The 26,480-nt window shown below is 32.5% G+C and overlaps 1 protein-coding gene and 1 long non-coding RNA gene across 2 annotated transcripts in view; one reads left to right on the plus strand and one right to left on the minus strand.

Annotated features, from left to right (window-relative positions):
* DPP10 (dipeptidyl peptidase like 10) overlaps positions 1 to 26,480 on the plus strand; it is a 731,390-nt gene that overhangs the window by 535,996 nt on the left and 168,914 nt on the right. Inside the window, exons 6-7 of the mRNA XM_003275193.3 lie at positions 7,506 to 7,558; positions 7,659 to 7,740. Of these exons, the coding sequence (XP_003275241.1) occupies positions 7,506 to 7,558; positions 7,659 to 7,740 (135 nt within the window). The remainder of the gene's footprint in view (positions 1 to 7,505; positions 7,559 to 7,658; positions 7,741 to 26,480) is intronic.
* LOC115831751 lies at positions 7,665 to 24,578 on the minus strand. The gene is made up of 4 exons (XR_004027244.1): positions 24,568 to 24,578; positions 17,430 to 17,439; positions 10,382 to 10,389; positions 7,665 to 7,737 (listed from the first exon to the last, which is right to left on the minus strand). It is a non-coding gene; the product is annotated as an uncharacterized LOC115831751 (long non-coding RNA).

Consider the following 26,480-nt stretch of genomic DNA (forward strand, 5'->3'; position numbering starts at 1 on the left):
AAATAAAAAATCGCTTGTACTACTGTCAGTAATTGATTTTAAATGCCATTCAGGTTATCAAACCAGATATTTTCAAATGATGATAAGTAGAAAATAGTTTAATGCCAACTGATATGGAAGTTGCTTATTTGCATTAATTAATGAGGAGAGGTCTGGTCCATGAAAATATTATATTATAAACAGTGGCATTGTCAATGAGGCTGTTAGTTTACTCAAGAGTGTAGTATGGTGAAAGTTACATGTTAAATATCAATTACTGAAAAATGGAACATCTTTGAAAAGGAATTTTGCACTATAGAAAACGTCTCAGGAACTCTAAGAGCAATTCTAAGAGCAATTTAAAGAAGGTTTTTCTGTAATATAATAAGCTTGTTTATATAACAGGGAATATATCAGGAAATGATTTATTCTGCCTGCTCAAAGATCTCCTTCGGGGTAATAAAGTATAATCTTCTGGTATTAGCTGCTATTAATACATAGGCCAGTTGAATTATATCCTAGGCAGAATAGCCCTACATGCAATTAAAAAATGTTGTCCAGGTGATTTTTGGTATACTTTTAATATTTGAGTCATCAGCCATCCATTGTCTAAAGTAAAATAAATATATCAAATAAAAACATGTGTACTTCATTCATCTCATTAGGTTGTCAGCATTTACAGTCAGAGTATTTCTGAAAGTATTGTATTTCAGTTCAGAGGGAATACACTATAAATTACAAAATTGCTGACACAGTATCTAATTCTTTTCCACTGTGACGCCTACTAGACCCAAATAAACCAAAGAAAAGTATAAATATTACTTTATTATACATCTTGTGTGGGGGCGGCATTATGCTCCCTGTAACAGAATGACCAAATTGGTTTTGTGTCAGTTTTGTTTTGCTTTTTAATTAGCAAGTTTATTTTTATGTTTTGTAGATTTTGTCATAAATATAGCCTAATTAAAACAACACCTATAAACTGTGACATATCTAGACTATGCAATATTATTTATTGAAAAAGAGATGACCTATCAAGGCATGAAAACACATGGATGAAATGTATATGTTGCATATTACTCAGTGAAAAAAGCCAATTTGAAAAGTCTGCATACTGGATGATTCCAACTATATGGCATTCTGGGAAATGCAAAATTGTGGAGACAGTAAAAAATTTAGTGTTTGCTAGGGATTAAGATGGAAGAAGGGATGAACTTGTGGAACACACAGAATTTTGGGGGGCAACAAAACTATTCTGTGTGATACCGTAATCATGAAGACAAGTCATTATATACTCATCAAAACTCATGGAATATACAGCATCAAGAGTAAACCCTCATGTAAATTATGGACTTTGGGTGGCAATGGCATGTTGATATACGTTTATACATTTATTGATTGTAACATGCGTACCACTCTGGTAGGGGATGTTGATAGTGGAGAGGCTGTGCATATGTGGCAGCAGAGGTATATGAGTACTCTCTGTAACTTCCACTCTATTTCTCTGTGAACCTAAAGAGCTCTAAATATGTCTATTTTTAAAACATAAAATAAAAATAAAACACCTAAATTTTATCTTCTTAATCATCATACTTTTAGTCTCACCACCTTAAGTATTTTACTGTTTGCTACTTAACAAAATGGTGGTGCAATTGAAGAATGCTACATGATTCTTCTATGTTGTATCATAGCAAAGCCATACTTGCATTTTTTTCTTTCTTATTGTAGTAGAAAAGACATGGATTTTAGAATCTATAAGATCTTAGTTCCAATTCTAGTTATACTAGCTGTGTATAAACTTATTTCAGTATAAATAAAAAATCGCTTGTACTACTGTCAGTAATTGATTTTAAATGCCATTCAGGTTATCAAACCTGAAGGATAGATAATATCCTTTTAAGGTTATAGTGAACATTAAATAAGAAATATTTTGAAGTAGTTTAAAATACTGATAAATATTAAGTATACTTTTAATACTCATATATTTTCCCTTTCAATCAATACTTTTTGTTCGACATTCACAAAGCTTTGTTAAAAGGGCAGTGTTTTAAAAATATTTCTGTAGAGCTGTAGTTTATCATTGTGTGAATCATATTACAACACTAGAGTCTCCTAGCTCATAGCTAGGAGCTAGTTAGTTCTTAACTGTGTGAAGAAGATAAATTTTTCGAATGACAAAGTCACGACTCACTCATCTTAAAAGGTATCTCATTATCCTAGAACAAACTTGGCATCATTGTATTACTGACTTCCAAGAGAAACAAATCCCATTTTGCCGGTATTGTCTTTCCTCTTACCGGCATTCTTTTATAAATGCTGTTGACACAGCAGCTTGCTTTCTCACAATTCAGTTTTCCTAACTGTTTGATTCCATGGCAAATCCATAATCCTATTTTAAATATTCTCCAGGCCATGAAAATGAATGCCATTTATATCAATTTGGCTGTTTAACTGCGGTGCAGAAAAAGCTTTTGTATCCAGAGATACAAGCCTCTGGTTCAAGCATAAATTACTGGGGTACACTGCTCTTTTTTCTTTTAAGCGTAACTCTCCTTGACATGAATCCCCATAGGTGTCTTAGGTAATAACTGATATTCCAAGAAAAAAAAATTGTGAAAAACAGTTAAAGGAAAAGACAATTTACATTTTTAATCTGATATATCAGATCATGTTTTCAAAATGAAATCTCTCTTAACTCTGGTAATCAATTAATTCATAGGTATTTCTATCAATAGATCTTTGAATAGTGGCTTAATTGGTCTTTTGGAAATGAATCTTTTGCAAAGCTAGAGTCGTGCTTCATGTACTAGCTCCCTGAAAGGTAGTGTGCAGAGAGATTAAATCACAAAGTGGATTGTGATCAGACAGATCTCGGTTCAGATTGTGACTGTTTCCTACTTAAACTTTCAGTTTTAAACTTGAGCTTGGCAGAGCTTATTTTATGAATTATGAATAATATTTACTTCTTGAGGTTGATTTAAATATTAAGTAATATAATATATGTAAAGCACTATGTAGAATCTGGTATGTAGTGAAAGCTAAATTCATGTTATTATTATATGTAGGACTATCTTAAGTTTGACACACTAGCTGTATTTTTCTAAACTATATAAATCAATTCTACTAAGTCAACTATTATATTTTCTATGATGTGCTCATAAAACCAAACAGATTAATCATTTCTTGGAAAGCTTATGAACTTATAATATGCAGTCCTAATTGAACCATGACCTACAACAGAATATTCCATACCAATGCAATGTTTCTTGGCCTTGTTGCACCGAATGGAACATCAGCTCCATGGGGACAGAGATTACATTTATTTTGGTCTTTGTATTTTGCAAGTTACCTTATTTATGAACTTGCACATAATAAGTATTCAATAGTTACGTAATTAGTATTCAATAGTCATTTATAAACTGACAACATATAAAAGTAAATACAAGTTATCAACGGACACTCTTATTTATCTTATTTTAAAAAAGTTTATTATGATAATCTTTTTAAAAATAGTAGTTATTGTGGTGCCTGTATCAAAGATATTAACAGAAATTTGTTAAATAAATGAATGTAATTAATTTTCATTTACAGAGCATGAATGCCAGAATTTGGATAACTTCTGTACTTTCCGTGTGTTCAAATTCTGGCAGGACTAAAATATGTCTGTTTTTCCTTTCTTCCAATAATATCTCTTGCCATGTTTATGTAAATAACACAGTAGATTATTATCCATAAATTCCATATATGTAAATTCAACTACATGCTAAAGTTAACTTGTGCCCTGCAAATCTGCTCCTGGGTCTTTCACGGTCATTCATAGACATATGCAGAATAGCAGAATAATCGAGTTGCTTGTTGTCTACTTTCCCAGCTAAGGTTGAACAAGGTGACACTGTGCCTTCCTGTTTCAGCTCTTTTACTGTAAACAATTATCATTGTGAGGGTCTACTTAATGAAATTTTTTCACATTTTTGTGCTTTCTGTTGGTCATGTTCCTGTTTAAAATCACTCCCCACACTCACTTCTGCCCCCAAGCATAGTGATGAAGAGTTGTCCTGTCTTCCTTAGTGCAAGAACACTGTGATGTGCCTTATGGAGCAAACACATGTGTTAGATACGCTCATTCAAGCATGAGTTATAGTGTTGTTGGCCATGAGTTCAATGTTAATGAATCATTTAAAATAAGGTGTCTTTAAGCAGAAACAAATATGAAATAGGTTATAGGTTGAAGGATTCATGAAAATGTTGTGACCAGAGGCTCACAGGAACCTGATCCTGTATTTCTCCTAGGAGCAATGATTCAGTAGTTGCTAATTCAGTGTTTATGCTGAGAGTACAGGTAAAAACAACTGCAAACAATGAAAATTGTCTATACCACTTGTAGTAGTCAACTCTTAGTTATCAACCTCTTCTTAGGGTTCACAGTATAATATAGAGATGATGGATACCAGATTGGATTACATGATCTTTTGATGTTTTCTGATTCCCCTAATACTTTTCTTGATGGGATTGAATGATTGGATATCTTAAGGCCAGCTTCCAGAAATAAGCTTTGATCAAGTTTTGATATGGTATATCTGAATTCTATCCACTCCCACTGCCTTTTCCATAACAATTCACACTCTAATAAGCAGTGGAACATCCTTTGCAGAGATGGGATAAATAGGTAATTTTTGGCTATGAAATGTGCTTGTCCCCAGAGGTCTCTCAGATGCTCAGTTTGGCTTTCACTATGCAGCAGCCAATCATTACAGGAAAAACTGTTACTCTTCCTAATCTTCAGTAACTTTGATTTTACCCTCTCGTCATGAAATAACACCTACTTAGCCATATGGAAGGGGAATTTAAGATAAAGGAAAATGAGGAATGTTAAAAAAGAGTAGAAATGCTATCCAAGGAAGGAGAGAGAAAGAGATGCAGGTTAACACAGGGTGAATTTAGACCAGAATGCCTTAATACAGATGTTCAGTAAAGCTAAATCTAATTCTCATTGAAAATCCCTCCATCCCTTTAAAATATCTCCAACACTATGTCAAGAAAGAGAGAGAGAGACAGAAAACTTCTTCTTCGAACCTTGTTCAAGATTTTCACCTCCCCCATACTCTTTATTCTGTTGTGGGCAAGGAATGTGATTTTTCTTATTGAAAGTTAAAAAAACAAGAAGTATTTGAGATCTGCTGGGAACACACGCACATGCATAAAAAGATAGTGAATTTGGAGGAAAGAGTTCTAAACTCAGAGTAAAGGGCTAGGCTCTAATTATCTGAACATGGCTGGCTTTGTAGGCTGGATGGATAGATAGATAGATAGATAGATAGATAGATAGATAGATAGATAGACAGACAGACAGATAGATAGGTAGAGATGAGGCCCAAGCCTATAATATGTTACTTCATTCTGCTGTGGGTTTGCAGACAAGTCTAGTTTAACTTCTTTATTGCAGTCTTCACCTCAACACACTTACTGCAAGAGACAAAATTATTATCAGGCTAAGAACTACAGAACAGAAAGTGGATTTATGTATCCCCTTCTCCAATCACACCATTTGGAAGACATATAAGTCCTCTGGATTTACAATTAGAGAACGACCAGCAACCCATGTAAAAAATAGTACAGAAAGAGACCAAGATTCAATAATTATATCCAGTTAGGTCTCAGTGCCTGCTTTGCCTAAAATGATAATGCCCAGCAACGTTTTCTCTTAAGATAGATGTGTGCCTAAAAGCCAGGTGCAGTGTGGTAGGTAATTCAAAGATAGGATGAATACCCTCTTTCCCCCCATGACATCATGACATATTTGTCTTCTTTGAAGACCAAGCACTCACTTGGCAGTTTGCTTTGGCAGCAGAGCTTTCTGAGAGAGAGAGAAAAAGAGACAGAGAGAGAGAGAGAGAGAAAAGTATTGACAGAAGTGTTCACATTTCTCATCTTTTTGTCAGCTCTGGTAGCAAATTCAAGATTTAAATTTGTAGCAAAGTATGGAACTTTATAGAACACAATGTAAATGTCAAAGTAGATACCAGGAAAAATTATTTTTGCTTCTACAGCCCTATCACAAAGGCAATCTCAGATTTAATAGTTATTCCAAAAGGAATGGGAGCATAAAGCTTCATTGTAAAACACACTACTCTAACAAATGGTGGAAGGCTTGCAATTTCATTGCAAAGAGAGAACATAGTACTTCTTTGCCAAATATGTGGCCGATCATATTTAATTGAAGCTATTATTCCAGTGAGAAGAAATAACAATTTGACTTCTAGGGAGTTTTAATTGACAGTATTATAATATTTGTGCAATGTACATCCACTACAAGAATAAAAGAAGCTTTTATAATTGCATACTGAAAAATGAAAGTATCAATAAAATTTCTGTAAATCCTGGAAATAATAATATCACAATATAGCTAGATAAAGAACAATTTTCTTCGCTAGATTCGCATAGCTTAGAGAAAAATAATTTTCACAGAAATATACTCATTGTCTCTTTCCCTAACCCATCTTTTGTAATTTTCCTAATTTCCCCTGTATTCCACTATTTCATCATCTCATTATTAAGAAGCAAAACACAGAGGCATTTTTGCATTATGCACTACAGTCTTTTATTTGAAATTTAATGGGTCATGAGTTCTTCAGTCCTTGGGAAGATAGTCTTTAAAAAAAAAACGGGGATTTTTAGATATTACATACTTGTAGCCATCTGCTTAATATGTCATTTTCAACCATTACTATGAAGGTGTGGAGAGTGTTATCTCACTTCAACTTCACCAACAAACACTTCAACATGCATTAGTTTTTCCTATCAGAACCATCATTCAAGAAATGCCAGTTGAATGCATATAAACATGGCACTGTGCTAGGTAATGTGGAGGATGCAAAGGTAATAGACACCTGTATCTGACAACATTCTAGTAGGAAAAGGAGGCTTACACAAAATGTTTATATAGTTTCACTACAGAGTGAGATGTGTCCTAAGAGTCATGCAGGAAACTGTGTGAGATGGATTTCAATAGAAGAAATCAATATGAGCTCCATACAGGGGCTTTATTATAAGGGGGTAGAATTTTCACCTCAGTTAAGGTAGAATGTCCTTGGGGGAAAAGCAAAAAAAGTTCAGGACACATAGGGAGAATCCTACTTATAGACTATGTAAAGGGAGGCAGTGGGTGATAAGTTTAGAAAAACATGTAAAAGCCAAAACAACAAAATTATTTAACATCAGATGAGGCAATTTGAACTTTATTTTACAGGCAATAGGGCATTAGTGAAAATTTTGAACAAGAAAGTAATATAATCACAATTATACTCAGGATAGAGTGGATTAAATAAGCAATGGAATTGATATTAGAAAGAAAAATTAGGCATAAGGCACAGAGAGGGTAATAAACTTCTGAGCTAGAATATTTTATATTTTCATCTCTGCCTAACACCAATTCTGGGATTACCTGGATTTTACTAAGAATGTATATATATACATATATTCACGTTAAGATAAAGCTATGATCAATAATGTTTCTTTTTTAATTTCAGGTTTTTCATTATTCATATACTGCTTCATATGTGATTTACAACATACACACTAGGTAAGTTCTTTGATTTTCTGGTTTTCATGAGCAATTGTGTTACTAAATTGTTGGTGTAGATATCAGTTTGTTCATGTAAAAATATTCACATTTTTTCAAGGGAAGTTTGGGAGTTAAATCCTCCAGAAGTAGAGGACTCCGTCTTGCAGTACGCGGCCTGGGGTGTCCAAGGGCAGCAGCTGGTAAGCGCAGGCATTGGTATGCACTGAACACTGCCAATCATAGTTTTATGGAAGATGTTAACTGAAACTTTGGAAAAACCATAGGAAAACTTGTCCTACAAAATTTTATGTTTTCCTAAGTCCTTTATATCTTTTATCTAATATTCCAACTTAGGAATACATTAAACGATACTAGTATTATGTTATCAGTTAATAAAGACAGAAGTTTATTAAGTAATATATGATTAAACTGCTGGTTTATAATGAAACCTAGAAGAGATCCAAGGTTACTAGGACCTTGTACTGCATAATTTCCATTACATAATATTGTCAGTTTTCATAAAAAATTCAAAATAAAGATTATTTTTTCTTAAAGCTTTGTTCAGGGTAAAAATTTAGACAGAATTATTTAATATTCTTTTAAGAGAGGATTTTTACTTTTATTTTTATTTTGAAATTATTACAAACTCAAAGAGATAATTATTGATGTATAAAGCAGTTTGAGCAATTATATGTGTGTGTGTGTGTGTGTGTGTGTGTGTTTATTTTAGGCAAAGTCTTGTTCTGTCATCCAGGCTGGAGTGAGATCTCAGCTCACCGCAACCTCTGCCTACCAGGTTTAAGCAATTCTGGTGCCTCAGCCTCCCAAGTACCTGGGATTACAGGCACATGCTACCAGGCCTGGCTCACTTTTATATTTTTAGTAGAGACAGGGTTGTACCATGTTGGCCAGGCTGATCTCAAACTCCTGACCTCAAGTGATCCACCCACCTAGGCCTCCCAAAGTGATGGGATTACAGACATGAGCCAGTGAGCCCGGCCTGCAATATTATATTCTTGTACATATCTCGTGGTGACCATGTGAAGCCTTTCTCAAGGGAATACTGCTCAGGGAGTAGTATTGCTTACTATCTTGTGCATGCTCAGATGTACTGAGCATCACCAAACTGATTTCTAGGTTATTTGTTAAGCATGTTTACACCTACCAGCAACAATGAGAGCGTTCCCTTTGTTCCATATGCTTGCCAACACTTTTCCAGACTTTTAAATAATTACCCAAATGATGATACAAAATGGTATTTCGTTATAGTTTTATTAACATTTAGTATTTCCTTGAAATTCTAATAAGCTAGAGCAACTTTTCATATGGTTACTGGCAATTTGTATTTTCTCGTATGTGAAATATCTATTCATCTATTTTTCCATTCACATTTTTTATTCTTTTTTTTAGTTAAAAGGAACCGGTTATATGTTCTGGATATTAATACATTGTTTGGTCTATCTTCATCCAGTTTTTGGATTTACTTCTTACTCTCTTAATGGATCCATTTCTACAAACATTTTTTTTAATAAATGTAGTCTGATTTATCAGATACATTATTTGTACTTTTTGTTATTGATGAAATCTTTACAATGAAATCATACTTCTCTAGAATTTTTCAAGTGGGCCCTCCTTGTATAGGTTCTTGATCCATCCATCTGAAATTGCTTTTTTTGGTATGCTATTAAGTCCCTATCCATTTTTATATATGTTTTATATGGCCAAAAATTGTCCTGAAACCTTTTGTTGACCACTTCATTCTTTAACTATTCATCTGCAGTGTTACAGTGTTCTGCTCTACATATCCATGAGTCTTCTTCCGGCTCTTTTTTTTTCTTCCAGGTGGTTTGTCTATTAATGTGCTGAGACAACAGTGTCTTAATTAAAATAAGCTTTACTATCTGACAAGGCAGTTTCATATGCTGACTTTGACTCTTCTTGACTTTTTAGCCTTTCATATGAATGTCACAATTGTCTTTCATGTTACATGCCCATTTTCAGAATTTTGAATTTATTATTTGAATCTATACGTCTATTTTGGGAAATTAACATCTTAGTGATACTGAATGTTCGTATCTACAAACATTTAATGTATGTATTTCGTTATTTAAGACTCAATATCTCAGTCAAATTTTACAATTTTATATCTAAAAATTTACACTTTATCATTTTGGTGACTCTTTTAAGTGCTTGCATTTCTTATTTAAAAAATGTTTTCTACTGGTAAATAGAAAGGTACTCAAATTATTTATTTACTTAATATATATCAACTGTGCTACACACAATTATAAATTCCAAATAATTCTGTGTAGACTATTATGCTTTTTGTTAATAATGACATTTTTCTTTTCCATTTCAATTTTTATAATTTCTATGTCGTTAAAATCCTTCTGCACTAGTTAACCTATGAATGTAAGTAGGTGTGGTAGGGTTTTTTGTTTTTTGTCTTTGCTGGAATACTAAAAAATTGATTCTATTATGGTTACTGGGTTAAGTTTTACAATTTTTTTTAGTTAGCTTTAGTTAGTGACTGCAATTGATGAGACATGCTTTATGGCTTGGGATTTTTTCAAAATGCTTTTTATGTGATGGATAATTTTATATATTTTCTATATGACAGGTACAATGTTCTATATGTACCTACTGGATCAATCTTAATAATTATGTTTCTAAGAGTTATATTTTCTTACTAAGGACAGTGGATATGTGATTTTTTTTCTTTAGTTGTCAATTTTGCATTATATAATTTGAACTATGTTGTGAAAAATAAGAAAGTTATAAAATGATAAATACATCTTTCTATTGAATTCAAATTTTTTATACCTTAATCAATATATTTACCTTATTTACTTTTAATAATTCTGATCGGCCAACCCTCATTCTATCCTTTAACTAGTTCTTTTAACGTAGTTTAGAATCCTCTAGGTTTTTTAAAAATTTGAATTGCTGTTTTAACAACAGCTGGTTGGGCTGAGTTAAGTTTTCAATCTCCTGCAAGCCTCAATTTCCTCATCTATAAATAGAAATATGTACACCATCATATCATTGTGATAATTATTTTGGAAAACGTGACTATTTTTCATAATAAGGTGCACATTACTATTATTTATATCCTATTTTATAAATCTGAATGTATATTTCTTAAGCTTATTAGTGAAATAGGGTACTTATAATAGATATTTCGTATCATGAGAAGGCTACAGAATAATACACTGTTGCTAAATAAGGTTTCCTTTCATTGGAAAATAATCTGGACCCTCAAATATTCAAAGAAATCCTACAAACAACCCTGCATTCACTGTCCTTTCCACACTAAATGGTTGAATAATTGAGTAAATCATTATGATGAAAACAGGTTAGTGATTTAAAATGAAAAATGTATACAATTGTCCAGATACCACAGATTATAGACATTATGTTTGCTTTTATCTTGTAGATATTTAGATAAATTAACAAACAATGCATTTAATCTACCATCACAGAACTCTCTGTAATCTATCCCACTATGATATTTCTGAAAAGTGGCAGCAAAATTTGCATAGAATATAGTAAATATGAATGTGCACGGTTTGGTCTAGATAAGGCATGTAATCAATGAAACATTCATGGACAATGGTGAGTGGACACCAAGAAGTGGCAGGCGCTCTCATCCTTCCTGTTTCACTCTGATGTTATGAACAATAGAGCTGGTCCATTGGGCTAGAAGCAACTTTGGAACAAACAAAATTCCAGAACACAGAAACCCAAGACAACTTTACCTTTTGTACAAAATACTGCCCAGTATTTTAGAAAAAAATGGACAGTATTTTGGAAAATCTTTTACACTTTGTTATTTTAAATGACCCTCTTATTCTTCATACTTGAGGGAAACCAACACCTATGACAAAATAATAGCACTTTGATACAGTCAAGGAAAAGTATTAATTGTATGCATTTTCTTTGTTATTGATTCCTTATTTTTTAACATATTTAAGAAAATTATGAAAATACTAAAAATGTATAAAAATTATAGGTTCCCTGTTTGAAGCCATATTGCAGGTGATTACGTTCTGGTTCTACTGCTTACTAGCTGTTGATCTTGAGAACATTATTTAATCTTGATATGCCTTACTGTTTCCATCTTTAAAATGGTAGTGCTTTATCAATAGTGCTATTCTGGTTTTTAATGTACGAAATACAGTTCTAAAGCACTTTGAATAGTATCTGGCCTATAGTAAGTATTTTGTAGGTGTTCACTTTTACTATTATTAAAAAATCTGTTTTCATATGAATTTAAACACCTTAGGGAATTTTAGGGTGACTAGTTTTGTGGAGAATTAAGCTTCAGTTTTCTGTAATGTCATTTTTCAAACTCCTTTGGGGAATTCTTAAGAGAAATTTCATATTTATCAAGTTTATCTTTTGAGTGCATGCAAACTTAAATTTAAAAAAGTAAAAGACATACTTCTACAAATGGCCAGTGGCCCATTTCATATGAGTTTGGCATGCTTTGTCAATATTTGGAGCCATTAGCAAACTCAGCAATATGATTTTATTAGAGATGAGTCATTACAATACTTTAATTAGTTTTGCATTAAATAAAGAGCCTTGTAGTGTTTACTAAGGATAATTAATTATCCTTTATTTTCAGCTTCTAATCTTATTTGCTGTAAAAGAAATTCCTGGTTTTATAGAAGAGAGGCAAGGGATTGACATAATTTACTGATGAAGAGGATCTAAGTTAGAACTCAGAATATTGAGGAGAACTTTCAGTAGCACTAAGTGTGAGTAAAAGCAATTTAGATGTGTCAAAATTTGTGGAAAAATGAACCTGAAGCAATAAAGAGTGCATTATTTGGAGAAGGTGGTGAGTAAACCACTTTAGCTGTAATCAATGTTTTATTGAAAAGAAATGGTTTGGGAGGAGGACTCTGGGAATTATGGTAGAAGAAGAAGCACCAGGAATCTGTTTTTCCATTCAGATAACAATTGCTACAGTAGACATGTAACTATTGAGAACTTTAGTCTATTGAAAGTGTGTAAATTTTGTGGGAAGGCTTGAATGGAAGTTGTGGTTAATTTTAGTTGACTTGAACTCTTAGCTCAGAAGCAGCTACCTATCTTTGACCCCAGCCCCATGGCAGGCAGCTGTGCTTATGTTCCTGGAGCATGCATTTCTGTCTTGCAGGAACCAGGATGGACAATAAGGGCCCTGTGATGCAAATAAGTAAGGATTTGTATTCTTATTGCTTATTGCCCCTTCTCATTATGAAGTTGCAGATATAGAGGAAGGCAGCTATTGTTTCACATCCTTACACCCTTATAACAAGCTCCTCTCCCTCCAGCTGAAGTGAATTCTAAGGTGGTTAAAAGGCCAATGCCCTTTCCTACTCTTCATTTTTCTCTTTTTTGAGGGATGTCAGCCCTTAAAGATTAAGATATTCAAAGGCAACTGCATATATGGGAGAAATTAAAAAGTCACCATACATGCACAGGGAAAGATGCAGGCTTACAAAAGATCTGAGAAGACTTTTTTTTTCACCTAAGGCTGATCCTCAGCATAAAGACAGCCTCCAACAATTACAAAAGAACCAACATAACAAAACAAAAACAAAAACATAAAATAGCAAACCATGGGAAATAGGAATGTATTAGTCTGTTCTCATGCAGCTAACAAAGACATGCCTGAGACTGGGTAATTTATAAAGGAAATAGGTTTAATGGACTCACAGTTCCACATGGCTGGGGAGGCCTCAAAATCATGGTGGGAGGCAAAGGAAGAGCAAAGTCACGTCTTACATGGCAATGGGCAGGAGGGCATGTGCAAGAGAACTCCCCTGTATAAAACCATCAGATCTCATGAGACTTATTCACCATCATGAGAACAGCTTGAGAAAAACCTGCCCCCATGATTCAATTACCTCCCACCAGGTCCCTACCATGACATGTGGGAATTATTAAAATTCAAGGTGCAATTTCAGTGGGGACACAGAGCCAAATTATATCAGGGGAGATTCTGATTTCCAGAGACACTAAAATTATTAGATTCAAATATCTGGTTTTCAACAATAAAAAAATTACAAAGAATACAAAGCAATAAGGAAGTATGGCCCATTCAAAGGGATAAAAGACCCAACATCAAGAAATAATGGAAGTGACGGAAAATATGAAGAACATGATGTGTGAACAAAATGGAAATACCAATGGAGAGAGAAAGCGTAAACCTAAAAGACACCAAATAAAAAGTTCTAGAGCAAAAGCTTACAGTAACTGAAATAACAGTTTTACTAGAGAGTCAAGATATACTCCAGCAGGCAGAAGAAAGCAGTGAAACTGAAGATAAGACAAGTGAAATGATTGAGTATTAGGAACATCAAAAATAAAAGACTGAAGAAAAATAAACAGAACCTAAGGGACCTCTGGAGTACCACCAAGTGGGGCGACATATGGACTGTGGGAATGTTAGAAGTAGAAGAGGGAGATAAAGGGGTAGAAAAAGTATTTTTAAAAATTAACAGCCCTAAATTTGATGAAAGTCATTAGTATAAATAATGAAGACCTTGAAAAATCCAAATAGGATGAACTCAGAGACCCACACCAAGACAAGTTACAATCAAACTGTTGAAAGACAAAGAGAATTTTGAAAGCAAATACAACGTGTCCTTATCAGCAGATTTCTCAACAGAAACATAAGAAGCCACAAGACAGTGGGCTGATGTGTTCAAAATTCTAAAAGAAAAACAAATCAAAACCTGTTAACCAAAAATTTCATATCTGGCAAAATTGTCTTTCAAAAGCAAGGGAGAAATTAAGACATTCTCAGATAAAGAAAAATTGACAAGCGTTACCACTAGACCTGCCCTGAAAGAATTACTAATGGGAGTCCAGTAGGTTGAAATGAAAGTACATTAGGCAGTAACTTGAAGCCTTATAAAGAAATAAAGATCCCAGTAAATGTAAATACATGGGCAATTATAGAAATGTTTGTTATTGTTACAGTGATTTGTAACTGCACTTTTTGTTTTCTACTTAATTTAAAATGCTAACATATTTAAAATTTTTAGTCTAAAAGCTAATATTATTTTAACTTTAATTTGTATTTCACATTTTGTTTTAGATATAATTTAAGAGACTAATGCCTTAAATGTCTATTAGTTAATATCTTTGGATTTTACAAATATACAATTTGTACAATATACAAATGTGTAATTTTATTACTTCAATAACTGAGGGAAGTGAGGATGAAACTATAAATGAGCAACGTTTTTGAATGTTATTGAAGTTAAGCTTGTATAAATTCAAACTAGCACTATCACTTTATGATGTTACATGTAACCGCCATGGTAACAACAAAGAAAATAATAATCAAATATATACAAAAGGAAGGAAATGAAAGTGGAATTATAACATTCTACTATAAAAAATTAAACTCAAATAAGACAGTAATATGGAAAATGAGGGTCACAAAAGATAAGGGATATAGAAAAGAAATAGAAAAATCACAAGAGCAAGTTATTCCTTATCAGTAATTACTTTAAGTATAAATAGATTAAATTCTCCAATTAAAAGATAGAAACTGAGAAGATAAATTTTAAAATATAACATGATTCAACTACATACTGTCTGTAAGAAACTCACTTTAGATACAAAGACACAATTAAGCTGAAAATAAAAAAATGGAAAAAGGTATTTCATGCAAACAGTAAGCAAAATAAAATAGGGGTTGCTATACAAACATAAAAATAGACGTTAAATCATAAACAGTTTTGAGAGACAAATCAATACAGTAAGAAGATATAACAATTCAAACATTTATATACCTAATAACAGACCATCAAAATATATAAAGCTAAAAATGAATATAATTGAAGGGAATATATGTGTATATTTCTACCTTAATAGTTGGTGATTTCAACACCTTACTCCCAATAATGGCTAGAAAAACCAGACAGAAGATAATTAAGAAAACAGAGAATTTAAAAAACACAATAAGCCAACTAGACTTAACAGATGTATACAGAACACTCAACCCAACAACAGCATACACGTTCTTTCAAGGGCATATGAGAAATTCTTCAGGATGGATCATACATTTTGCCACCTATTAAGTCTCAATAGCTTTTAAAAAATTATCACACAAAAGATCTCTGACCACAATGGGATAAAGTTAGAAATAATAACAAAAGGAAAACTGAAAAATTTATACATTTGTAGAAATTAGAAAACATACTCTCAAACAACCAATGAGTTAAATAAAAAATTACAGGAAAATTAGAAAATACTTAGAGATGAAGTAAAATGAAAGCACAACATACCAAAATGTATGAGATGCAGCAAAAACAGTGTAAGCGAGAAGTAGCTATGTATACTTACTGCTATGGAATTAATGGTGTTCCCACAAAATTTATATGTTGAAGCCCTAACCTCCAATGAGACTTTGTTGGTTTGTTGGAGATAAAAGTTTTAGGAGGTAATTAAGGTTGTACAAGATCATGAGTGATGCTTTAATCCAACAGGACTGGTGGCTTAATAAGCAGAGGAAGATCTCTCTCTCACTCTTTCTCTTGCTCTTGCTGTCACTCTTACTTTCAGTCTTGCTCTTTGTCTCTCAGTACATACTCAAAAGAAAAGTCATGTGAGGGCAAAGCTACCATCTGCAAGCCAATAAGAGAGCTCTCACCAAAAACTGAAACATGTTGCAACCCTGATCTTGGATTCTTTAGCCTCCAGCACTGTAAATAAATATATTTCTGTTACAGACTGCACTGTCTCTGTTATGGATGCCTGAGAGGATTAAGACACTTACATTAGAAAGCAAAAAAAAGATCTCAAATCAACAACGTAATTTTCAACTGAAGGTACTCGAAAAAGAAAAACTAAACCTAAAGATAGTAGATATAAACAAAGTAAATAATTAAAAAACAGAGAAAATCACTAAAATCAAAAGTTGGTTTGAGAATTTATGTAAAAATTCTCAGCAAAATACTAGTACAACAAATTCAACTGTGTAAAAGATTATACAACATAGCTAACTGGGATTCATTCTTGAAATGTAAGGATCATTCAATATATGCAAAACTGATCAATGTAATTGTATTAGTCCGTTCTCACATTGCTATAAAGAAATATCTGAGGATAGGTAATTTATAAAGAAAAGAGGTTTAATTGGCTCACAGTTCTGCAGGTTGTACAGAAAACATGGCTGGGAAGGCCTCAGGAAACTTTTACTCATGGCAGATGGGAAAGCTGGAACAGGCATCTTCATGTGGTTAGAGCAGGAGGAAGGGGGTAGGAGTTACCACACACTTTTAAACAAACAGTCTTGTGAGAACTCACTCATTATCCTGAGAATAGCACAAAAGTGATGGTACTAAACCATTCATGAGAAACCCACTGCCATGATTTAATCACCTCCCAGCAGGCCCGTCCTCCAACTTTGGGGAATACATTTAACATGAGATTTGAGTGAGGACACAGATTCAAATCATGTCAGTAGTATACTACATTAATGAAATTAAAGAAAAAAACACATAATCATCTCAACTGATACAGAATAAGCATTTGAAAAAATTTAACACCCTTATATGATTAAGAAAAAAACACTCAACAAACTAGAAATAGGAGAAAAGTACCTCAACATAATAAATGTCATCATGTATGCAAAATGAACGGTGATCATTATACTTAATGGTCAAAGACTGAAAGTATTTTCTTTGAGATAAGAAACAAGGCAAGCATCCTTCCTTTTGATACTTGTATTCACCACAGTACTGGAAGTCCTAGCAAAAGCAATTAAGCAAACAAAAAAAAATAAAATGAATTCAAATGGAAAGAAAAAATAAAATTATTTCTATTTACAGATTATATAATTTTATTTCTTTAAAAGCCTAGAGTCCACACATACACACACTATTTTAGAACTAATAAACACATTCAGTAAAGTACTAGGATAAAAAGTCAACACAGAGAAATCATATACATTTGTAAGTCTATACAATAACTGTGGGCAATCTGAAAGGAAATTAAGAAAATAATTTTATTTACAATAGCACGAAGAAGGATACAATACTAATAAAGTAACTCAGTCAAATTGATGAAAGACTCATACAATGAAAACTACAAAATAAGTCTGAAAAAAATTAAAGGACACATAAGTGTAAAGACATACCATGTTCGTAATTGGAAAATATAATCTTGTTATGATGTCAATATGCCCAACACAATCTACAGATTCAATTCAATCCCTATCAAAATCCAAATAATGTCTTTTTTTGCAGGTATAGAAAAGCCTATCCTAAAATTCATATGAAATTTCTTAGGGCTTCAGGTATCCAAAACATTCGTAAAAAGGAAGAAAGTTGGAGAACTCACACTACTGATTTCAAAACTTACTACAACCTATAGAATTCAAAATAGTGTGACATAAATAACCCGTGCTGGTACAAAGACAGTGATATAGACCAAAGGAAAAGAAGAGAGAGTCCAAAAATAAACTTTCACATTTATGATCAAATGAAGGTGCCAAATCATTGAATCAGGAAAGGACTATCTTTTTTAAACAACAGATACTAGAAAAACTGGATATTCACATACACAAAAAATAAACTCTTACCTAATATCACATTCAAAATTTAACTCAGATTGGATCAAATATCTCAGCATAAGATCTAAAACTATAAAACTTTTAGAAGAAAATATAAGGCAGAAGTTTGAAGATATTGGAAGGAATAAATGAATTGAATCATTTTGCAGTGCTTTCTTGGATATGACACAAAAGACACAGGAAATTTAAAAATTGACAAATTAGATTTTATCAAAATTTAAAACTTTTGTGCATCAAGAACACTATCAGTGGAGTAAAAAGGCAACCTGTGGAATGGGAGAAAATATTTCCAAATCACTTATCTAAGAAGAGGTTAATATAGAGGAATTTTATATTACAGGAATAAAGTATACAGGAGTTCTTACATAGAGGGATTCTAAAACTTAATAAAAAGAAAGCAACCTGACTCTAAAATGGGCAATGAACCTAGATATCAAAAAATATGTAAATGGCCAATAAGCTCATCAAAATAGCAATTCCTATGGAAAGAAGTTTGATCTTAATATGAAGTTGAACCTTAAGGAATTAACCATTTTCAGTAGGTAAACACAATTGAATATAGATGCCTTGATATAATTCTATCGCAGTAAGTAGCAAAGTGTAAGTTAAAGTGAGCTAACATTTCATATCTATATGATCATCAAAAGTTTAAGTCTGATAATACCATTTACTAGTGAGAATACCATTTACTAGTACACAATAGGGACATGTATATCCTGCCAAAAGATGACTAGTGACACAATGACCTTGAGGAACAAGGTCAATTTCCTTGTTCCTCAAGGTCAAGTTCCTTGTTCTTCAAGGTCAAGTTTGTAGAACTTCGTCGAGTTGAAGAAGTCCATCTCTAACCCTCAGAGAGTGCTGGTGGGCATGTAAAATGGTACAGCCTCTTTGGAAAAGAGTCTGGTATCTCCTCAAACAATTAAACAGAAAGTTATCGTATGATCCAGCAATTCCATTCCTAGGTATATGCCTAAAAGTTCACACAAACTTTGTATACAAATGTCCACAGCAGAATTATTCATAGTAACCAAAAGGTGAGGTAAAAGACAAATGTCTACCAACAAATGAATGGATAAACAAAATGTGGTATGTTCAAACAATGAAATTATTATTCATACAATGAAATTATTTGGCCACAAGAAGAAATGAAGCACTGATACCTGCTACAGCTTGGATGAACCTTAAAAACATGCTAAGAGAATGGAGCTAGTCTTCTTTCAGAAGTCATATATGATTTCATTTATATGAAAGTCCAGAATGAGGAAGTTTGCAGGACAGAAAGGAGATTAGTAGTTACTTACAATTGGAAGGATTGAGGGATCAGGGATTGATAGCTAAAGTATATGGGACTTCTTTTTGAGATAACGCAAATTTTATAAAATTAACCAGGATAATAGCTGCACACGTCTGTGAATACAATACGAACTATAAATCTAATTTTTAATGGGTGACTTGTTTGGTATGTGAAGAATAGGTGTTTTTCTAAAGAAAGAACTGGTAAGTCCTACAACAGCAAGTTAGGCATTCAGTTGAAAAGGCTTGTGGTGCAAGAAGGTGTGTCATTTTTCTTTTTAAACATAATGTAGCCTTATAAAGGTCAAAATTACTCATTGTAGAACATTTTGAAATTGATATAATTAATAAAAACAGAAAGTATACTTATCTGTAATTATATCATGAAGAATGGAATAATTTTGAAAATCAGGTGAAGGGATTTCACCTTTAGAAGGAAAAACATTACTAATTAGAATGAATCTAGAATCAAGGAGCTCAAGTCCAGATTATTTTCCATTCTTTTCCTTACTCATTTTTTAAATTTATTTATTATTATTATTATTATTTTGCTTTGTGATTTAGGGAGAATTGAAGGCTGTATGCTTAAATTTACTTACATTACAAATGAAAGATGGTCATAACTAGTTCCAGTTTTGTTTCAGTTTTAACTGAGGTATGTCAAGTGTATCAGTTAAAATTCTCTAGAAAAACAGAACCAATAGGATATATATCTCCATATATATAGGCAGAGGGAGAAGGATTTTAACAAATTAACTCGTGCAACTGTGAGGGCTGACAAGTTTGAAGTCTATGGAGCAGACCAGCAGGCTGGACAAGTATTAATGAGTTGATGTTTCAGTCTTGAGTCCTAAATCTGTTGGGCAGGTTGGCAGTTGGGCAAGTTAGGCACAATTTCTTGAAGCAGAATTCATTTTTTGGGGGAAACTTCATGGTGTACCCTTAAGGCCTTCAGCTGATTGCCTAAGGACCATCCATATTATTGAGAATATTCTTCTACTTAAAATGAATTGATTGTAAATGTTGATCACATCAACTAAATACCTCCACAGCAACGTCTAGACTAGTGTTTTACCAAACAACTGGGCACTATGGCCTAACCAAGTTAACACATAAAATTAACCATCACAGTAGGTATGACACTTAACACAGTAAGAACTCAAGAAATAATAGCTATTATTTTGTTCCCACCTCTTCTTTCCTACAAATAATTCACTTAATTCAGAGACTCATCATCTTTCACCTAGATATTTTAGTAGCATATTTTCTAAAATTCGTTCTCACATCTCCGTTATTCTAATTCAGCCACCATCTGCAGACATATATGTTAAAATTGAATGTACTTAACAGACTCCCACAAGGTTATAAAATGTCATTGAGGTGACACTCAATGTCATTAATGTAACTAATGTGACAACTGATTCATCATCTGAGCTCCTGCCACTCCAGCACAGATCACATATTTTTTTCTACCTGAACCAAACTCTTTGTAATTTCTGGATGAAAGACACCTGACTCTTCTGTGTCTCTGAGTCATTCCCCTTGGTAGACCTAGTCATTAAAAAAAAAAAAATCCTTCAAAAGTCTTTGTTAAATACCTTCTCTCTCCTTCTCTGATAATTTCTTTCTAACCTTTACTCCATGCTAAGTGAATAGTTTGCTTTTTGGGATTCTGGCATTCCTCTCTCTCAAATAATTTTTAATACTATTTACTTACGTTGTTATCTTCTACCACTGACTGAGGGGGAACCGCTAGAATACAAGATCTGTTAAACATTTTTTCTCTCTCATTTGTTTTTCTCCTCCTCCACTTCTTCCTCCTCTTTTTTTGTAAAATTTACTGTAGCTCAAGGCAAAATGTAAGTTTAATAAATTTCTGGTTGCATTGAGAAATTAATGAAAGACATATTGTTATTTCTGTGTGAAACAAGAAACCAAAGGTTTTGAGGATTGTTTAATATGGGAAAAAGTCATGTTATGAGAAGATAGATCTTGTAAAGGAGGCCATGGTAAACCATAAGCTATTGAATCTGGAAGCAGGGAACTAGGTGTAGAGGCCATCATTATAATCTGGAACTGCAATGATAATCAACCTTATATCAATATAACAAGCTTTTATGCTGAGATCTAAAATTTGATTGCTATTCAAAGATAAAAATTATCTTATAAACCTAATTAATGTAAATGAAATGAGGCAAATATTAAAGAAGTGTATTTCTAAAGGTTTCTTTTTCTTTTTACAAAAATGTCCTCTTTGAGACTCCTTCCCTGAAATTGCTAATATTTGTTTTATTTTTTATATTGTTGAAAAATGTAATGTTTAGATAATTCTTCAAATACAAACAAATTATCAACATCTCTCTATCACCTGTGTTTTTGCTATTACTAGGAATTTATCTTAAAATGTTACTAAAACTGAAATTATGAGCAATGGTTTAGTGTCTTTGGGAGACTTTGAATTTGTGATGTAATCTCTTAGTTTATTACTAATAACAATTGTGAACTATTTTATCAATTTTTCCCAAGTGGTATTTAAGGTAGCACTTTTCAAACATATCTTTGAAATCTCACATTTCCTACTAAAAGTCAATGAGATTTTGCCTCATATTCCATTAAATATCTATGCTTTTTAATACAAAAGTAATTATTTTAAATATCATTAGGATACGTTCAAGAAATGTATGATAAGCATACACAAATATATTTGTGTTTGTATGCACACACCCACACACACACATTCACACACATTACTGCTGGTGCCAAGCACATTCTGGGCTGAAAGTCTTGGCCTTGGAGTCCTATTATACCAGAGCTTTAACGGAAGTAGATAAGGAAACAAGTCCAGCAATTGACAAATTCTATTTGAAGTTAGTTATTTAACTGTAGTTTGTATGATGCTCATTTCTAGCTGGTAGAGTGATGCAGGAAAACCACTAGGGAGTGAAGCCAAACAATTTACACTATTAATATAAAGTGTTTGACATGATGAGTGTTTCCAATATAAATAAATTTGGACCACTTTTTTGTTGTTGTTTACCTCATTCATCTTCATTAGCGAAGATAACTGAAATCAGGTTACCTTTTCATTTTATCTGAAACAAAATCGAATGTTCCTGCTTTTAGTTGCAGGGTATAAAAACAATCTCCCTTACCACATTGTGGTATTGCCCCATATCTAAGGTCTAATGGGTCTCAAATCAAATTTGAGATCAGGAAAATCAATACCAAGCAGCTCATATCATTTATTTACTAAATATTTAGGCCAGAAATAGTAATAAACTATAAGGGGATAAGTCTGTTTGGGTTTAATGGGGGGAGAAAAAACAGAAAACAAAACCTCACCTTTAAATTATCTTAACTATCTTCACTTATAAATTTGCAATGTATTTAGGTATATATTTACATGAATATATTACATACGTAAATGTAACAGGAAATACAATGTCACATAAATAAAATGCCTTAACATCGTGCAGGTATGTGGGACAAATATGCAATTATGGTATATAATTTAAAGGAAAATTAATTTGCATTGCTGTGTAAAAATCACCTACACATCAGGTGAGCAATCCCACAAACCTCCTTTAATTCATATTTAGGCAATATTTTAGTCATTTAGAAATAATAACGTATTTGTAATGACTTTATCTTTTTTCTCTTGTTTTCCAATGTAAATCACAATTTCTGTGGCACGTCTTGTTTCATCCTGCTCATAACATAATATTAAATATTAAATTGTGGAGTAAGAACCATAAAAATCCTGGGATTGTAGATTTTCTAACTGTTCACCTGGGTCATGCATAATCTAATATACAGAATGTATACTTTAGACAGTTCCTGCTAAGGAAACTATTTGAATGAAAGAGCAATGTAAATGACAGTTAGTGAAAGCTCCTGAGTATTAGACTCTTTCTGTATCATTGCAACTAAGCTCTTACACCATATCTCTTATTCTTACATTTGATCAGACAGGGTTAACCGAGAGTGATATGTCAAGTTTCATTTGATCAGCAGTCTAAACAAAAACTTAAGAAAAATGATAAGATTATAATAGTGTCTACCACGAGACGTAAACCATCTTACATAACCCCTGAGGTTAAAAGATCCCAATTAGGCAGAGTTCAGTACTTTAGTGATTTACTGTGTTTTATTAAATGGCATGCAGAGAACTCCCCAAAGGGAACTGTGGTCTGCATTAATGTCGAGACTCTTCATGTCAGAAATAACTTCAGACATCTTTTAAGTGGTGTGGTAGAGGACCTCTCCACTTGCTCTCCTCCTTAAGAAAAACCAAAGAACAACCAAAGAAATGAAAATAAGAAAAGACAGTTCAACTTTTATGATACCATTAATCAGCTACAGCCTAATCTATAATCTCTAAGGAACATAGAGTAAAAAAAAATCCACAGCCAGAAAAGGATTGAAAGCAGATATACACTTTAATAGATTCTGAGAAACATAAAGAAATAGAGAAACTGACAATTTTAGCTGGTAATTTCAACATTTTTCTTACAGTAAAACATGAAAAAAGTAGATAGGAAATCAGTAGGGTATAAAAGTTTTGATTAACACTATCAACCAAATTGACATAATCGACTTTTATAGAACACTATACATGACAATTGCAGAATACTTGACATGTTTAAGTGCACACACTGGGCCATAAAACAAGTATCAATAAATATAAAAGAATTGAATTCATACCGAATTATATTCTATGACCATAAAGGAATTAAGTAAGAAACAAATTTTACACACACACACACACACACACTCCACATTTTTTATTGGAATAAGAATATATCTAGTAAGTAATATAGTATATTATACATCTAGTGATTCCAAGTGTAGATTTTGTCCTGTAAATATATTACACATGTATCTCAAGACATACATCAAGAAAATTCATTGCAACATTATTTATAATTTAAAAAACAAAATAGAAGACCGAACACAAATTATTATTATGGGACTAGTAAAATAAACTATGGTACATAAAATAATAAAATAGTGGCTTCTTCAGAAGCCATTAAAATTAATGATTCTTCTTTATGTGCAGGAAAGCATTGCTATCCAGTGATAAAAGAAAGGTCCGTATTGTTACTTAGTATGTTCTTATTGTTACAATAGGTAAACATTCCCCCAAAACAAAAATATCTATATATTATTTAAATATTTCCAGAATTATGAATAACAAGGTGAAACTTAAAATACAAAATTGATTACTTTTAACATAGCATATGAAAATTAAAGCACATCAGGAACTTCTAAAGTAAAGAAAAAGTGGCAAATTATTATATGTATGGATATAGATATAGAGGTAGATATCTTATTTTCTGAAGTGCATGTCAGCAGCAATGATCATATACAGTGTCATGAGATTCTACATGTGTTACATGTGTCAAACATAATCAGGGACAAAATAGGGAAAGCAATATTTTAAAGTGAAAATAATGATTGTTTTAGAGTAGAAGGATAATGGTAATATGGTCTTTAACATTAATGTTATTATTTTACATATTGTTTTAAGTGTTAGAAGAGGAACTAGAATTTGAGGAGCAAGGGACATAAAGGACTAGACATTTAAAGCTGAATTTAAAAAGCAACTGTAACTTGGACCTTAATTCTACTTGGTAGAAAAGACTTGCTAATAATATTGAAGTTGGCTATATTTGTTTCTGATGTGCTCTGGAATGGAAGTAGAATGCAAAGATCATTACATTACAAATTGGTACTCAACTCTTAATTCTTTCAAAATTATCCTAATAACTGTTTCTAACATCCCAGAACTAAACTGGGATATGGGGGTGAATATTGTCGAGTTGGCTGTTCCTTTAAGACAAACAAAGCTTGCCCACTAACTTTTTTGATTTCCCTTATGTTATTCAAATTCAGTATCTTCCAAAAGAGCTTTTTTTTTGGGAAAAGTTTCACCATCTTCTAACCAATTTTATATCTCTAACATAAAAAGCTGTTCCTGAAAGCATAATGAAATTTGTATACATACTAATAATTCAGATCTTTATACTTATTCTTGGAATTAGAATCAAAACTAGAAATAAACCACTTCACCCTTTAAAATTATATAATTCACTTGACATTAATAAATTCTTCTTGAAAAGGAAAAATGAAAATACTACACCTGGATATGGTGAAGAATGTGCTGGAAAATAACCTTTTACTTCAGAGCAATCACAATGAAAAGAATTTTGACTAAAGACTAAATGGTTTTACAACCCTGATATGGAAGAGCAATTGCTCACACATTAATCTTCAGGCAAATTCAGCTATAAACTCTGACAAAACCTTAAAACAAACCAACACATAAAAAGCTACCCAAGGACTCGAGCCTGAACAAAACCAGGCAGATTTTCAAAGGGAGTGAAATTTACAGGAAAATAAGTCGCAAAATAGGATTCCTCCATTTTGTTAGGTTTGTTTAGAGTTTTAGCCTAAGAGCAACTGTAGTGGAGGCAGAGTATGGGTATAAAGTAAGCTGAATCTCCGATAGGAAATCCCATTGTCGTTTAGGCAAGAGCAAGAGAAAGAGCCCTTGAGTAGCTATAACTGCCAGAGAATGAGAAGGATCCCTGAGAGAGTCAGAGCAGGGGTAACTAGTGGTGTGCATTTACTCAGCCAAGTGTTTGACTGAACTTCAACTATAAATGACAGAATTTTCAGACGAAGTCTTTAAAGCTGCTATTCTAACTGTATTTCCTGACCTTCATAAAAATAAATGCATAAGGAATAAAAAGATAGGATATATCAGCATACAAATATACCTATCTTAAATCTATTGATATATTTATATATCTTATATATCCTACCTTTCATAGGCAGATACATGAAGAATATTAAAAAGAAGAAAATGGACACTTAAAATTTCAAAACAATATTTAAAATAAAAAAGAAATTGGATGGGATAAAGAGCAGAATGAAGATGAGAGAGAACAGAGTCTGTGACACACAGATCAATACACAACATTTAATCTGAAAATATTAAGAAATTTACAAAAGAGGGAAAAACAAAACAAAACAAACAATCAAAAAACAGACCCCTAG

Source organism: Nomascus leucogenys, chromosome 20 (assembly GCF_006542625.1).
Source record: "Nomascus leucogenys isolate Asia chromosome 20, Asia_NLE_v1, whole genome shotgun sequence".
Lineage (NCBI taxonomy): Eukaryota > Metazoa > Chordata > Mammalia > Primates > Hylobatidae > Nomascus > Nomascus leucogenys.